This window comes from Drosophila santomea, chromosome 3R, assembly GCF_016746245.2.
Source record: "Drosophila santomea strain STO CAGO 1482 chromosome 3R, Prin_Dsan_1.1, whole genome shotgun sequence".
Classification (NCBI taxonomy): Eukaryota; Metazoa; Arthropoda; class Insecta; order Diptera; family Drosophilidae; genus Drosophila; species Drosophila santomea.
Window position 1 is genome coordinate 14,435,611 of NC_053019.2, and position 15,055 is coordinate 14,450,665.

The 15,055-nt window shown below is 44.2% G+C and overlaps 3 protein-coding genes across 5 annotated transcripts; 1 reads left to right on the top strand and 2 right to left on the bottom strand.

Annotated features, from left to right (window-relative positions):
* Nucleotides 1-65: 65 nt before the first annotated feature.
* Nucleotides 66-807, top strand: LOC120451937 (histone deacetylase complex subunit SAP18). The gene is made up of 2 exons (XM_039635958.2): nt 66-247; nt 321-807. The coding sequence occupies exons 1-2, from the start codon at nt 182-184 to the stop codon at nt 705-707; spliced, it is 453 nt and encodes a 150-aa protein (XP_039491892.1). The 5' UTR covers nt 66-181; the 3' UTR covers nt 708-807.
* On the bottom strand, nt 721-5,805 carry LOC120451935 (probable fibrosin-1). Its single transcript, XM_039635955.2, has 3 exons — nt 5,657-5,805; nt 1,138-2,003; nt 721-1,070 (listed from the first exon to the last, which is right to left on the bottom strand). The coding sequence occupies exons 1-3, from the start codon at nt 5,675-5,677 to the stop codon at nt 845-847; spliced, it is 1,113 nt and encodes a 370-aa protein (XP_039491889.1). The 5' UTR covers nt 5,678-5,805; the 3' UTR covers nt 721-844.
* Nucleotides 5,806-6,376: 571 nt separating this feature from the next.
* On the bottom strand, nt 6,377-14,969 carry LOC120453573 (organic cation transporter protein). 3 transcript variants are annotated; one of them, XM_039638332.1, is made up of 7 exons: nt 14,464-14,969; nt 12,430-12,621; nt 8,888-9,287; nt 8,157-8,424; nt 6,947-7,503; nt 6,741-6,886; nt 6,377-6,669 (listed from the first exon to the last, which is right to left on the bottom strand). In XM_039638332.1, the coding sequence occupies exons 1-7, from the start codon at nt 14,824-14,826 to the stop codon at nt 6,577-6,579; spliced, it is 2,019 nt and encodes a 672-aa protein (XP_039494266.1). In that variant the 5' UTR covers nt 14,827-14,969; the 3' UTR covers nt 6,377-6,576. The 3 variants fall into 3 exon arrangements, with proteins under 3 accessions (XP_039494266.1, XP_039494264.1, XP_039494265.1); XM_039638330.1 differs by lacking the exon at nt 12,430-12,621; XM_039638331.1 differs by lacking the exons at nt 12,430-12,621; nt 14,464-14,969 and adding an exon at nt 11,525-11,543 and having other exon boundaries at nt 6,378-6,669.
* Nucleotides 14,970-15,055: the final 86 nt, after the last annotated feature.

Consider the following 15,055-nt stretch of genomic DNA (forward strand, 5'->3'; position numbering starts at 1 on the left):
TTGGCCTGAAACTGATAGGTAGGCGACAAGCGGTCACACTTGGTGATGTGCGATAGATTTGTTGCAATCGATTACATATTTATCGAAAAGAGCAAAGAGAAGCCGAAATATTTGGCATTATAAGATAATTTTGTATTAAACCTAAGAAAACAAGTTAAAATAAATCGCAGATCAGGAAGACATGGCCAACGTCGAGTCTATGATTGTGGAGGAAAAGACGCAGGTCAAGCAGATTGACCGCGAAAAGGTTTGTTTGATGCACCGGCCATGTTTACTTCGGTTTTGCTCTAGATATGCTAATACGTTTATGTATTTTTCAGACCTGTCCTCTGCTGCTCCGCGTCTTCTGTTCTACGGGACGGCACCACTCCGTGTCGGAGTATATGTTCGGAAACGTGCCCACCAATGAGCTACAGATCTACACCTGGCAAGACGCCACCCTCCACGAACTGACCTCCCTGGTGCGCGACGTCAATCCGGATACCCGAAAAAAGGGCACCTACTTCGACTTTGCCGTCGTGTACCCCAACTACCGGAGCAATCACTTCCAGATGCGCGAAATCGGAGTGACCTGCACGGGCCAAAAAGGAATCGATGATAACAAGACACTTGCTCAGGCCAAATTCAGCATTGGAGACTTTCTGGACATCTCGATAACCCCACCCAACCGCCTGCCACCCACAGCCAGGCGCCAGCGTCCCTACTGATTCTTCACGTTCATCTATTCTAATCATTTTAATCTTTCACTTGACACTCAATGGAGTATGGACATAATTATAAGTGGAATACAAGTAAGACGAACTACGAGCTGCTTGACTTAAGGGACTATATGTTGTGGGGAGTATCAGTTCCTGTAAATGCCGTTCGGGCGCTTCGACTTCTTCTTGCCCAATTGCGTCATGTCAATCTCCAGACCATTGGGCAGCACAGCGCGATTCTCTTCGTAGTTCACGAACCCGTTCTCTTGTAACTCCTCCTCGTTGTTGCGGTTGTTAGGATCGCACTTGATTCCTGTCTCGTAGTGGTACTCACGTTTGTTGCCATCTGGATCAACGTAGCCATAAGTGCCCCTGGTAAATGAGAAGTTTGGATAAGCATAATGGAAGACAGGAAATGGATCCAATCTGTTCTACTCACTTGGTGATGCAATCGGTTCCGATAAGCTCCTCCTTGAAGGATCCGTCGTCGTTCTCATAGCCCCATGTAATGCTTCCGTCCTCGTTTTCCTCACGCCACTTGCGAATGGTCTGGGAAACGGGCTGGCGGCGGCGCTGCTGCTGCTGGTCAACGTGATCGTCCTGCAGTTGATTTTGATCAATGATGGGACGCGGCTGGACGGGCTTAGGGCGTGGCCTGGACACAGGCTGTGGTGCTGGTGGCTCAGGTCGTAGGACAGCGGCTGACGCTGGTCTCGTTCGAATCACAGCCACCCGCTGGGGCTGTTGAGGCGGTGGTGGTGGCGCTGCTGCAGTGGGAGTAGGTCGCTCCAAGCCGAATCTCTGCGAGCTCTCAAACCGACCGATACCAAAGTCATTGAAGGCGGCGGGACGGTTCAAGGGCGTTGGAATCGAAGGACGTTCGGCGGGGAAGCGAGAAGGAGGAGGCAGGATGGCAGCCGGCTGGGAGTCATCGGACTGGAGGAACTGCTGCACCGGCGAGGGTTGTTCAACGGGTTGTTGGCCGGCCAGGAAGGCGGCAGCTGCCTGCTGAAACTGCGACTGCTGGGCCTGGGCCAACTGCTGTTCCCGCAGAAGATTCGGCAGATATGGCTCCGGCTGCTCATCCTCCGCTGACTCCGTCACAGGACGCGGCTCCTCGATAGCAATGCGCTGCGTCACCGCTGGAAGTATGGTATTCTGCTGGCGTAATGAAGCTCCTGGACGGCGTACTCGCAGCACAGGATGTCGGTGGGGCACTGGGCCAGGTGAAGCCACCGCTCCGGGAATGCTCAGACGCTGGGGATAGTTTTGGGCCTCTGTCAAAGCGAGCGCGCTGCAAATGAGCTGGATTCGGAGGGGAAAAATGTATGTCATTAGTGCATCCCATATGAGGGTCAACTGTGCCAGTTGTCGGTACAAGGCGTTCCAACCGCTTTTGGCGTGCCACAGGTGGCCAATTGGCCACTAGCTGTTAACTTGCTTTTGGCAGTGTCCCTCCTAAATAATTTTTTTTAGGAGCTCATTTTGGCGTGGTGGTTGACAAACGACTTCTTAGAGTTTTCATCACCGCTCTGCCGACTTGGGGGTGGAAAAACCCAAAGAATTTGGTAAATTTATTCGAAACCTACATAATTGGTCAATGGGTTCACAATGGTTCGATGGAAGCGTGTACACATATGTATTGCAAAGAAATATAAAAATGTAAGCTAACAAGTGAGGTAAATAATCTTAAAGCTACATAATACACTACTCTAGACAGAAGTCATAACATTCTATATTCATTGTACCACTGTAAGTTATTTTTGGCTAGAGTCTATTTTTTATTGTAGATATGAAACTATATATATTCCAAACATTTCTCAAACTTTTAGCACTACTAATTATAGATCGAATTCCGGGCTCGTAAAAAGCTCCCCACTTGCAGCCTGACTTTTGTGGCACTTCTTGGTTAACTGCTCAACTCGCACCTCTGTAAACTGGTTTAAAATTTATCAACCGCTTATGAGCAACAGCGATTTGTAGTTGTAACGTTGTGGCGGTGGCAACAACCACAGCAGCAACAACAACTGTGGCAGTACTGTAATGGCTGTAAATGTGGAACATAAAACAAATCGCGATTTCTACCCCGCCTCGCTGCCGATCGATCATAAAAGCCGAGTCCAAAGCCAAAAACAAGCTGAGCCAAAGCCAAAAGGAGAGACCAAAAACAGAAAAAACGAAAACATTTCAGACTTTGGCGTCTGGGTTGCGTAATTTGCATGGCCGGAGTTATGCGGCATGTAGCATGTGGCAAGCACATTGGCCAAAAGTTTCCGGTTCGCGAAAGAAGTCAAAGTCTAGGACAAATGACCGACCGCCTAGTCGTATACTTAATGCTAGCACGACTTTCAGTGTGACAACTTTTAATTAGTACTCGCTGTTGTTGCATAATTCTAAGACGGGTTGAGGGGCATTATTAGTCGGCTTATGGCTTTTCGCCCTCGGTTTCGGTTTCCATCTGGTCACAGATCAGATAACTATTTGGCCCACTTTGGTGTGGTAGCTTATATAAAAGAATTAATGATTGGGGAAGTGAAAAAAACCCAATACGGAATTACGGTTTCCATTTGGGTTCTTGGCAGGATTGGAAACTTAAGTAGGGTTACTAATTGAAATTGTGGTTTTTGCTGAAAGTATTACATTAGCAACATTTTTTTTGTTTTATTTCTTTTGTTTATCTTAAAAAACAGAGTCTTTGACTTTTCTCTAAAGAACTTTTTAAATTTTTAATCTTTGCTAACCGTGCTAATATTTATGATTACAAAAAACCATATATAATACCATAGCCATATACGCTATTATTCCATTAAATTCGATATTAAATAAATATTTCCTTGTGCCTCTAAGCAAAGTTTTAATCTAAACAGTCGCATATAATTCAATTGTTCAAACATAAACAACTATTACCGCTAATAATAATCAATCGAATCAATGAAGCCTTCGGCTCATGCAGATTTTGTTATGCATGCAGTCGACACATTTTTTTTACTATTATTAACCATTACTTTCCTGTATCTGAGCTATTGGCTTTGTTTTTGGTTCGTTTGTGTGTGTGGGGAACCATTCAAGCCAAACATTCCAGTGGCCAGCGGCTTGGCTGGCTGCCCAACTACCTGGTCAAGTGAACTACTTGGCTTAAACATTAATAAAAGCCAGGCCAGATAAAGCAAAAAAGTGTATGAAACTACGCAAGGCCTGGCAGACACTTGCAGCTATTTATTTGGGTGCATTGCTCGGCAGGGGAACTTGATTTGATTTAATTGCTTTTATGACTCCGCCTTGCGTCTGCGTCTCAGTTCAAGGAAACCGAAAATTTCGTAGCCATGTGTAACTGTTCGTAATGGAAGGTGTTCCCAGCTCAAGACCGAAATTGAAACCAAGCCAGGTGAACTTAAGCCAAGCCCAGGTGGAGCTGAATGCAAACGTGGGTGTTCCTCTGGATAGTGAACCATCACCATTATGATGCATCATAAGCATCAGTGAAAGACAACAAAAGATGTTTATGATGCGTGATCATTAGTAACAATAACTTGGCTAAGGACTTCTGGCCCGGCCTTGACTGTCCAATGGCCATTGACCGAACGAACGTACGAGTATGAGCAGCCGAATGAAATCGAAAATATGTCCTATTCCAACCGGGCATTTTTTAGCTCGCTGGACTCGTTGCGCTGGAATAGTTGTCAGTGCACTTTCGAGCCGGCTTCGGTCTGAAATATGTAATACTTTATGCATGTATAAAAGCCTTATTTATGCAGGCATACATATACTCCCATATACCCGTCCATTACGTAATCCCAGCACACTACGCCCAAATGAGTCGCGGTGTGGGCAAGTATCTGTATCTGTCGCTGTAGCTGTAGCTGTATCTGAATCTTAATCTGCAGCAGCGGCAGCCACTGAAAAATGAATGGAGAGTGCGTGCCGAGAATTTGCATCGCCTTGGGTGCGTTTTGTGGATCCCAATCGCGCATAACTAGTTATTAGCTGCGGCACCACCAACGACCTTGATACACATAATCGGGGCTAGCACAAATATGGTATCGTGACGAACTGCCCCCCAACAATACTCCTGTAAATTATGTCTTTCTTGTCATTAACAATTCATTTTCTGGTCCAAATTTTGGCAAGCTCATTAGGCCATGTCCGTAATTTGGCCAAGTCAATCAATCAATCAAGTTAAAGCATGAAAATCTAATTGTAGCCGCTGATATATGGTTTTTCTATACTAATTTTGGAAATTTAAAAAATGTGCGACTTAAGATGTTTACTGTATGATTGATATTTACATAAAATTATTTTGTTTTTTTTGGAAAATTGTTTTATAATAATTTATAGTTTTTAACTATTTTTCTGGATATAATGAAACTAAAAAGACTTTGATAATCTTTGGCAGTACAACAAATTGAACTTAAGTCAATTGTGTGCCAGTTTTAAGAGCCCAATATTCAGGTTAATAATGGAGGCCGGGGGAATTTTGCAAAGTTAAGGCGGAGCTGGGCTTAAAGCCAACAAATGCTCGTTAAAATTTCTGACCCGAGGGCTTGGTTTGGTAATTCCTCAAACGGAATTCTTTGGCCAACAGTGAAAAAAAACAATATATGGGTGATTGTGATTGTATCGCCTATTTATGATGCGAGTTCCTTTGTTTAGATAGATCTTAGGTTTTATGATGCCAAACGAAATGAAATGTCAATTGGCTAGCATTAATTGCTAATTGCATTGCATTGAGCCACAGGTACAGGTAAACACAACTCGCGCACTTTCTATTAAATGCAAATACTCGTAAATATCCAGCAATGTCTCAATCTAAGATAGAGCAGGAGCCTTAAGCTGGCAACCAAACGACCTTGGTAGCTGCATATTTATGATTCACTAGCATGCTAAGGTGCTGACATGACCGAGAACACTAACACTTTTGATCCTCGCTATTGATTGCCTTTGATTCGCGTCCAACTTACCGCAATTAGTTGAATCTTCATGATTGATGTGGACTTGGACTGGGTATCTCCTTTTAACTTTCCTGTCCCTTTGTAACACTTCCGCAACACGAAGAGAATTTAATATTCGGGGAGAACAATCTTATCCACAGGTAAACCTATGTAGTACTTCTTGGCCAACCGTTGATCGCTGAAATGCTGGGCACACCAGGTGCGCAGGCGGCTTTATAGCTCCAGCTCCAACGCCAAACGGAGCTTTGGCCAGCAGCGGAAAATTTATGTGAGGTGTGTGTTTGGCATGGATATGCAATTAATGACCGGGCCAAAAGTGGAGCGCATCTCTCGATGAAGTAACGAAAGTGACAGGGCAGCCTGGTTTTTTCTTTTTTTGCACTCTTTTGTGGACATGAGAATGGTTGGTCTCGAACAGCTCCGGGAACGTGATATAGTTTTAAATTACTTTTACCGTCTTTAACGGCTTTGTATTTATTATTCACCGAGCTGGCAACGCTCGTCCTCAAGCTTAAAGTTGAGACCTACCAAACTAAAGCCTTACCAACGGAGCGTATGCGCAATGGTTGGTGCATCGGCTATGTGTTTAAGCTAGAGGGGCTTCAGGCCCACCGTATTATAGCATTATTTTATAGCAACGTGGAGACCCTTAATTAATTATTATTAGATTCCAAAACACCCAGTACTATAAAAAACGTATTAATTTAGTATTTCATAAAAATACTTCGCTTTTAATGCAATGAAAGTATAAATAAAATCATATGTATATCAACAATATAAAATCAATGTTAATGATAGAATGAGAAGAAACGATTTAGTGCGGGTGCGCAATGTCCCCATAGGTCCAATAAATATCACAGTTAGGCATGTCAAAACGGAAAATCAGCTCTGGTTTCTCTTAAAATTCCAATTCCTATTGCAGCTCTTGGTTATTCCACATCCTTCATAAGGCTGATGGCAACGGCGCCAATCAGGCCACAAACTCCCATCACATTCAAGGGCAGCAGGGGATCAATGTGCTCCTGAGAAGGGGAAATCAGATTGGTAAAATTAAGAACATACAGGTAAACGATTTAACGATTTGAGGACCCACCAGTTGCCAGAGAAAGGGCACAAGGATTAGGGCAATGCCCGATGCCAGGTTGCCCATGCCAACGCCAAAGTTTCGAACTATTGTGGGATATTGCATCGCCGTGTAGGTGGGAATGATGGCGTTGTTGGCTCCAATGAGACACTTGGCTGGGGGAGATTATCATCATATACGGATTGTTAGGTCAAAGAAGTTGAGGTACAACTTACCTATGGTGGCCAGTGCAATTACACCCGTTTGATTCGACACCAAATTCGTGGCTAAGCAGCAAAGCCCAGGCAACAACATGTAACCAATGAGACTTCGTCGGATTCCGACTTTCAAAACCACCAGAATGCTAATGCAAATGGACACGGCCTCCACGGTTCCAGCCACGGCACTATTGATGTAGATATTACCACCCAAATTGCTGAGGTGCAAGGTGAGTCCAAAGTAAATGATGATCAGTGTCAGCCAGATGACCAGGGTTAGGCAAGTGGTGCGCCAGTACTTGGCGCTGAAAACCACCATCAGCGGATTCACAGGGCCACTTGCACTAGGATCCTGTGCATCCGCTTCGACTGCCTTCGACTCTACGCCCGTTGTAGCCGTTGCTTCTGGTGGAGATTGGACTGACCGCGGTACCGCCGCCTCCAGGGTCTTGCGATAGTTGCTGGGCAAACTGTCGCTGGTGCCATTCATTCGGGCAGCTCTCTCAATTAGCCCGCACAGCTCATCCAGCCGGCCCTGTGCCAAAAGCCAGCGGGGAGACTCCGGCAGCCAGAACCTGAAAGGAATGGAAGCGAAAGGGTGGCTTGGTGTTAGAATCAATGTCATGATCCGGTATTTATTGGCTTTAAGGAATTTTTTCATTTCATCTCCAAGGCGGTCAGCTAATGTGGCTTTCTGTGGCCCTCTTGGCACCCGAGGATAAACACTGAGGAATGTCCTGGACGGGGACGGGGCTTCTTTGTCCCTGCCGGAATCTAATTGATCCGACCAATTGTGTTGTGCTCGGTTTTATCTTGTCAATTCATTTACTTGACTGACTGCTGAAAATGTTTACGCTTTGAAGTTGAAATGCGTTCATCTGGGGTTTTAATTCTAAAGTAAGCGGATTTTTAACAGATCTAACGTTTTCTTTTGCCTTTAAAGTAGCTTTGCTATGCATAATTATTTGTATGAGAAATAGTAACAATTAAAGGTCGTAAAAAATGTCTCTATAATATAGCAACTTATACTGAAAGTATGTGTTAATTAGAGGAAGTAGATACATGAGTTTGATTATTAATCAAATTTATTTAATAAATATCATTTACCCATCAGAGCTCAAAGCAAAATGCATAAAGAGACCTCGATTTCCCTTCAACCGATTTTTCAATTACCAAATAAACGCCACACAATGGCACTGCCCCACCCAGGATGCCCCGCAGAACTTACCAAATGCTGAGCATGATTAGCCACGGCCAGGAGATGGCCAGCTGGAGGTGCCGCCAGTCGCGGATGAGGTAGGCCAGTCCGGCGGAGAGGACGTAGGAGATGGCCACGGGCAGAATGTTGAGAATGCCGATTACGGTGCGCCACTTGCCGGAGACCAGCTCCACCACCAGCACGAAGCTCACAACAGTCACGGTCATTGATGCGAATCCAATTATAACACGTAGCGACATGAACATGGCCACCGATGTTGAGAAGGCCAAAATTCCACCTGCAACGGAGAGCAGAGAACCCATGCCAAAACCCATGGTGGCCAAAAAGGGTGGCCAAAAGGGGTGGGGGTGGGCGGAATGTCAGTGGCAAGGTCGGGCACGTAAATAAGAGTGTAAAGTCAATTAAAATCGCAGCCGGGCCAGAGAGCAGGACAAATGCGAACGCAAATGCAGCTGTTAGTCCAGCGATTCACGGACAAAGCTGCATATAAATGACAATTAGAAAGGGAATCCCACTCAAATTGTCATGGTCAAAGGGACACTCGTCCTTCCAGCCCTTTTAATCGGACTGTTGCAATTTCAGCAGTGCAATCTGCACTAGAAAAAAATGGATCCTAATCCGAATATATGTTTTAAGGAAGTAAAAAGGATCTTTAAGCTAAGCTATTTGACTATTTCGAGTAATGCCTCGCCTTATAGAAACATGAATTTAGAATGGGTACCAATGGTAGTAATACTCACCAAACACGCTCTGAATAGTGACGAAAGCCATTAGCGTGTGCCTCCTGCCGAAGCGATCCGATATCCAACCGCTGAGAACAGCTCCCGCTGCTGCGCCCACCAGGAAGCAGGTTTCCACCAGGCTGAGGATGTCGCGTCCGCACACCAGTTCAAATTCCTGCACCAGCGTCTTGGCCGATCCATCCTCGTCGGAGAACTCAAAGTGCCAGCACTGCCGGTAGCCCAGATTTGTGGCATTCTCGGGCCAGTTGATGAGCTGGTTGTTCTCGTAGGTCACCTGGGAGTAGTCCACATCAAGGAGCAGGCAGCCATTGGAGGACTGGCTTATGTTGCGCCATTCGGATACGCCCATCTGCTGGAGGTTTTCCGGTCGGGCACACCAAAAGTCCTTTGGGGCAATCTTTAAACAAAATTTGGTTTTTAAGTAGTTATATTATAGGATTTATTTTTCAATACAGTGCTGCTAGCATAGTTTAATTGTAAATTCATTTTGCCTAATTAATGAGGTCTTATCTTTGTTTTTTAACTAATTGGTAGTGTTTCACAGTGTTATTTTTAAAATTAAAAAAAACTATTACTTGCTGACTGAATTTAGCGAACGAATGAAGCATAATAACTATGTGAACTCTATAAGAGTAGACTTTCATAATAACTTTCATAATAAGACTTTCATAAATAACTCTGCGTATAAAAATCCTATTAAAACACGAAAAATAACCTTTTCTTTAGAATTTAGACTATTAATTCCCAAATGAATTTTGAACGTATTCAAATTCGATTCACGTTTGTAATTACGTGCACTAAATAAGAGATTTCCTCTTTAAAAGCCAACTTTAAAAGCAGCCAATCAAAGCTGGAAAGCAATGATTGAGTGCTTGTGGAGCCATAAATAGAATCGCAGATCGGGCGGCTGGAAAACATTTTGTCGGGAAAACATTTAAATCGGTAGTAAGCCGTTTAAATTTCTTCCGCATGTTGATTGCGGTTAACTCGTAGTTAGTTTGTTATACAGCAGCCCCATTTGTCATTTGGGCTTCGATTGCGAATGTTTCGTGACAGTTAAACACGGCTGAAATTACTGAATGTTGTTACAACACGAACGGCCATCTGATTGATGATCGCATCAATGAAAGCGGCTTATCAATCGCAATGAGCCGAAAAGCTTGTTATCCACCGCCCACTCCGAGACTCCGCCCCATAATCGAACCCCAAAACAACTACGAGTACAACCCACAACAGGTTGATAGCCTCGGCCGACATTGAACGTGCCTCAATGAAACATTTAGTATGCGGTCCGAGGAAATGGATTCAAGTTCAAGTTGAAGTGTAACAAGAAAGCGAAACATTTTCAATAATTGATGGCCGATGAGAGTGGCGGTGCAGTGTGAGTTTTTCCTTTTTCGCACAGGTTTATGCCTCAAATTCGGACGACCGTTGATCGCGTGGCAGGCTCTGATGTCATTTGTGGCAAAATGTGGCAGTTGTTCTGTCGCCAGTCGGTTACATGTCACGTTTCAGGCATTTGCATAGCGACACAGACTCTCGACCAACAATGGATTTCTGCGCCACAACGTGGGCAGCACTCTAGATACGACTTTGGATATGACTCCACGCGGGCCATGTAAATTTCGCTTGATAAATTGGTTTGCAGCTATGCACGAGGTGCACCTGCGAGTGACAGACGGACAGATAGGCACACTGGTTAAGGCTCGAGTTACTCGTGATTCCTACTTTACAATCATATGAAGGTAGCTATTTGTCAGCCGAGTTTCTAAATCGTATTGCCCTTTAATGAGCACTGACTTTAGTCCAGCTTGAGGGGATTTAGCAGGTCAAGCACCCAAGCAGGCCAGCTTTGCATAATAGATATCTCAATCGAGATATGCAACTAAAGGCACGATACGTGACATTACAAAAACTATTGTTTCTAATGAAGTTCTAACGAAGTATTGACATATCCGTAATTGAATGGTTCGGAAAGTTCAGATTGATTTGCATTCAATAGGAAGACGTCAGTGAAGTTTCTTTTCTGAGTCATAAAGATAGTTTCCTGGATCCTTGTCCCATTAAATTGCGTCATTTATAAGAATTTCTCGTCACACTTTTCATTAATGCTATTGGTAAAACTTATAGTTTGTAATTTTCCAGAACACCTTAATAGTATTTTGAACATCTCAAATGATTAAAGAAAATATACGTACTACTTGTATTCTTGTATTTACTTTCCCTTTTTTGACTATTAGGATTAACATTGTCAGGCCTTTAAAAAACAATTCAATAAATCGAATTGAATTGATTTGACTATTGACTTGGGTATAGGAGTATAAACTTACGAGAGATTTCCGATTACACAAAACCGTACTATTAAATATAGTACTAAGCATATGTGGTCTAGGTTCTCATGGGTGATCGTTAACTTAATTGTTACAGGGTCATCTACCGACCCTAGATAGAGAAAGTACTAAACTGCTATTTCAAATCTGAATTTGAATCCGATTTGGTTTCTGCCGCGAATTGGAGACCAGTGTGCCAGACAGAGTGTGGCTTACAAAGGTGTTTCTGAGCATTTTATTATTATTGTTTAATTAATATACTTAGACAGTTAGCGGTCAATATTGGCCTGTGGCAGAGAGTAACCTTTCAAAGGCAACCTTGGGCTGGCTCGAACTCGGAGGAAACCACCGACGCCACCGGCACCACTAGCAACACCAGCACCACCTGATATGGATCAGATGGGAGTGGAAACTAATTGAAAAGTCTTGCTAGTACGGTGGGAAATCGTGTTGTCATGGTGTCGACCGCAGCGCCTAATCCACAAAGCTGTCGTCTTCATAGCAAATAACACAAAAGCGTGCAATTTGCGGACATAGTCAATTAAGATATGGTTATTCGGCACGAAGATTGTTTCAAATAAATATGCCATTAAATCAGTGTAAACAAATCAACGACTTTTGGGGTGGAAAAGTGGGCATATAGCAAACTCGTTTCGGCCTAAGCCAGTTCAAATTTGTTATTACTCCGCAGGCAATTAGTGTGTGTCAATAATTAAGTCAGAAGTGGAACAATTCAGGTGGAAGAGTCCAAGGCGCATTTCAGTCGCATGAGTGTGTTAAAACATAAAGCAAGCCACTTTTATATTTTATATCTGGTTTTTAATAAAACGAAATGGCAAACCTTCAAACCAACCTATTAAATCAATCTTTGTTCAATAAGAGTACAAATATTGTATCTGAAGTTCACGCTACCAAGTTCGCTTAATGAAACAGAAATCGTCATCAATCGAGAGCACGAATACGGGCAACAGGTTTGAGTAGCACAAACACTTGCAATCGCAGTCACTTGAATTCGCGTTATCACGAGAACGCGCTGATAACTGGCATTGGGGGAAGGCACACCATAAAGGCAATAACAGAACCTTGTCAACTACGGTTGCGTTGTAGTTGGCCAGTATTAGTTGGCAGTGGAGGTGCCATGCAGGCAGGCGATGGAGCGCAACGATGGCTAATGTTGTTGGCCAAAGGCCGACGTACCGACCGACTCACCTGGAACACGTAGACGAATATGTGGAAGGTGCAGATGGCCTGGAAGATCGAGAGCAGGGCGCACCACATGCCCTGCCAGGGCGTAAGGCAGCCCAGGAGCCGCTCCAGGAGCTTGGTGTGCAGGTGATCTAGGTTCTCCATGTTCCCATTCGCCAACATGGGCGAGGCCTCGCCCGATCTCACATCCGTTAGCTCCATTGTGGCCCGGTTCGAGGTGCAACCGCTTTCGGCTTGCGTTGCAAGTCAACTGAGTTTAAACGTTGACTTTCGAAAAAGTATCTTATGAAATTCAAATTGATTTCGGATGCAAGATTTGGTAGGTCGGCGTTCTGAAGTGCTCTGAGGTGTTGAGAGCCGAGAGTGCGTATGTCGCAGAGATTCGGCCGTGTCTCTGGTTTTTATGCAGGCGCGGCGTTGTTTCTGATTTCTGTGGGGGACCCTAAGATAATGTCCGAACACAGCGCGATGTTGCGATAGTCAAATTACTTGTTAGCTCCGTCTTCACACCCGGCCAAATGACTCATTAAAGAATCACTTGATGACTTTATAATGTTGTAGACTGTCGACCTTTCCGGGGAGTGCCTTGACCAACTCCTCCCACAAGGTTGATGCACACTCTGCGACGCGTCAATTTCATTTGGAGCATCTGGCCAACACTAGGTAATCTTTATAGAACCGAACTTTCTTTTGGGTTGACGGACGTTATCTTATCTGCGACTGTCTATTTTTGATTGGTTCATGTAAATTCCGAGGATAGTTTTCAAAGACTACATTCTTAAACACTCGCTTATTGTTTGTCTTCCCAAGATAACATATTGGTTATCAACAAATAGAAAGAGGAATACCGACAATCAAATCAGTACCTCCCATGCAATAACTTTTATCAAAAACGCTTATTTATTGCCTATTTCGCTACTAGACAATTGACTCTCCATAAGTGATTAAAAAATACTTTTATATTTCAAGCTGATAAATGGCTTTCACAAACTAGATTGTATCGGAAATGTCTGGACAAATAAAAACTGTAATATTGGGAGATGACAAATCATCTCAGTGTAACTAAGTGTTTTATGAAGTTTTCCAAATGAGCTAACACTTCCTCTCAGTTGCATCACACAACTTGTTGAGCTTGACCAATCCCTATACTTATTCCCCAATTTACAGCCGCTCAAATCGTGTAATTAGCCTCTGCAAAATAACTGTGCTCAGACAATCGAACTTCTTGGGTTCTGTGAATGACCATTGCAATGGCCATTGGTTCTGGCCAAGCTCTATTACCCACCGTTCCGCAGATCGTGTGTGTCAAGGTCGCATGTGGTTTTTGCTCAGCTCCCTTCGATTTGGGTCTACTTTTTCACTACTTTACTTGGAACATTAGCACGATAGCCGATTAGCCGATGATTACGCTGATTACCTGTGGCATCGAAACTTCAAACCATAGGCAAATGATGCACACGCAACCCACACGCCGATAAATGGCTCCTAAGTACCCAGTGTAACAGCCTCCCCGAAAGTTGGTCAAATGCGCTCGAAGGTCGAGGGGCATTTCAAAAAATATTCAAAACAAATTCAAAGCCAAGTGGGGAAAATTGCTGGGCCAAAATTGACATGCGCGCGACTTTAATTGCTGGTCAGCCACCTCAAGTGGCAAACTCTTGAGTGTGTTATCATTTGCTTTGGTCGTACGTTGTTACGGTTACTAGTTTATGGCAAACTCATTTGTTGATAACGCTTTTTAAATCAAGACTCTCTTTCACTTCCCACTCATTGTCAACACCTGTCAGATGATGTACACATCCAATTAGTTGCCTATTATTAATCAATTCACAGAGTTTACAGCTATCAATCAAACAGTTGCATAATGTTTTCTTCCGGTCTAAGTACAAACATACAAAAAAAAATGCGGGAAAGTTTGCGAGGAGGTTGGTGGGTGGGCTTAGGTATCAAAATATTTGATTGCAATGTTTTTGGGGCGACGCAATCAACTGAGCAAGTAACCGCAAATATTTGCCAAGCCATAAAACCGAAACTCACCTGGAAGACAAACATGAACAGGTGGAAAGTGGTGGGCAGCTGGAACAGGCAGAGCAGCAGGGTCCAAAGAAAACTCCAGCGGGTGTAGTGTCCCAGGAAATTCGATATCACATCGCTGTCCACATCCTGGCTGAGATCCCTGCTCGGCGGCTGCTCCCCTTGCTCCGCTGAAGGTGGTTTCTTCAGGTCCTCGGAGTACCGTCGAAAGTCCAATGCTATGACGCTGATTTCCGGAGTCTTTGGGCCCGGCCTTGTTTCGCGATATCCGCCATACAGGTTCGCCTCCAGGCTGCCCCTGCCCTTGTCCCGCGGTCCGCCCACGCAATCGAAATTCAGGGAACCGCGACGCAGAACGCCACTCATACCGACGAGGTGGTTGAATGTACACCAGTAGTATAGACGATATCTAGCGATTTGGCAAGACTCCGAGTTTATTACTCCACTTCGGGCGCCAATCGATCGATAGGAAATAAGTACAAGACCGCGTCGATCGTTAGTATCTCAGCCGTCGGCGTCGATCTGAAACCGTTAACGGTTTGGGGAGCTGTTATAAGCACTCTGTAAATCTGCAAGAGAGCGAAAGCTACGTGCA

Bases quoted from the DNA above. Each gene is read 5' to 3' on its own strand.
- LOC120453573 (XM_039638332.1), bottom strand. From the start codon at position 14,826: ATGAGTGGCGTTCTGCGTCGCGGTTCCCTGAATTTCGATTGCGTGGGC. The intron at 7,504-8,156 runs GTAAGTTCTGCG...CATTCCTTTCAG, and splicing joins CTAATCATGCTCAGCATTTG to GTTCTGGCTGCCGGAGTCTC. The intron at 6,670-6,740 runs GTGGGTCCTCAA...TCCCCTTCTCAG, and splicing joins TGCCCTTTCTCTGGCAACTG to GAGCACATTGATCCCCTGCT.
- LOC120451937 (XM_039635958.2), top strand. From the start codon at position 182: ATGGCCAACGTCGAGTCTATGATTGTGGAGGAAAAGACGCAGGTCAAG. The intron at 248-320 runs GTTTGTTTGATG...TGTATTTTTCAG, and splicing joins AGCAGATTGACCGCGAAAAG to ACCTGTCCTCTGCTGCTCCG.
- LOC120451935 (XM_039635955.2), bottom strand. From the start codon at position 5,677: ATGAAGATTCAACTAATTGCG. The intron at 2,004-5,656 runs GTAAGTTGGACG...CTCCGAATCCAG, and splicing joins TGAAGATTCAACTAATTGCG to CTCATTTGCAGCGCGCTCGC. The intron at 1,071-1,137 runs GTGAGTAGAACA...CTCATTTACCAG, and splicing joins GGAACCGATTGCATCACCAA to GGGCACTTATGGCTACGTTG.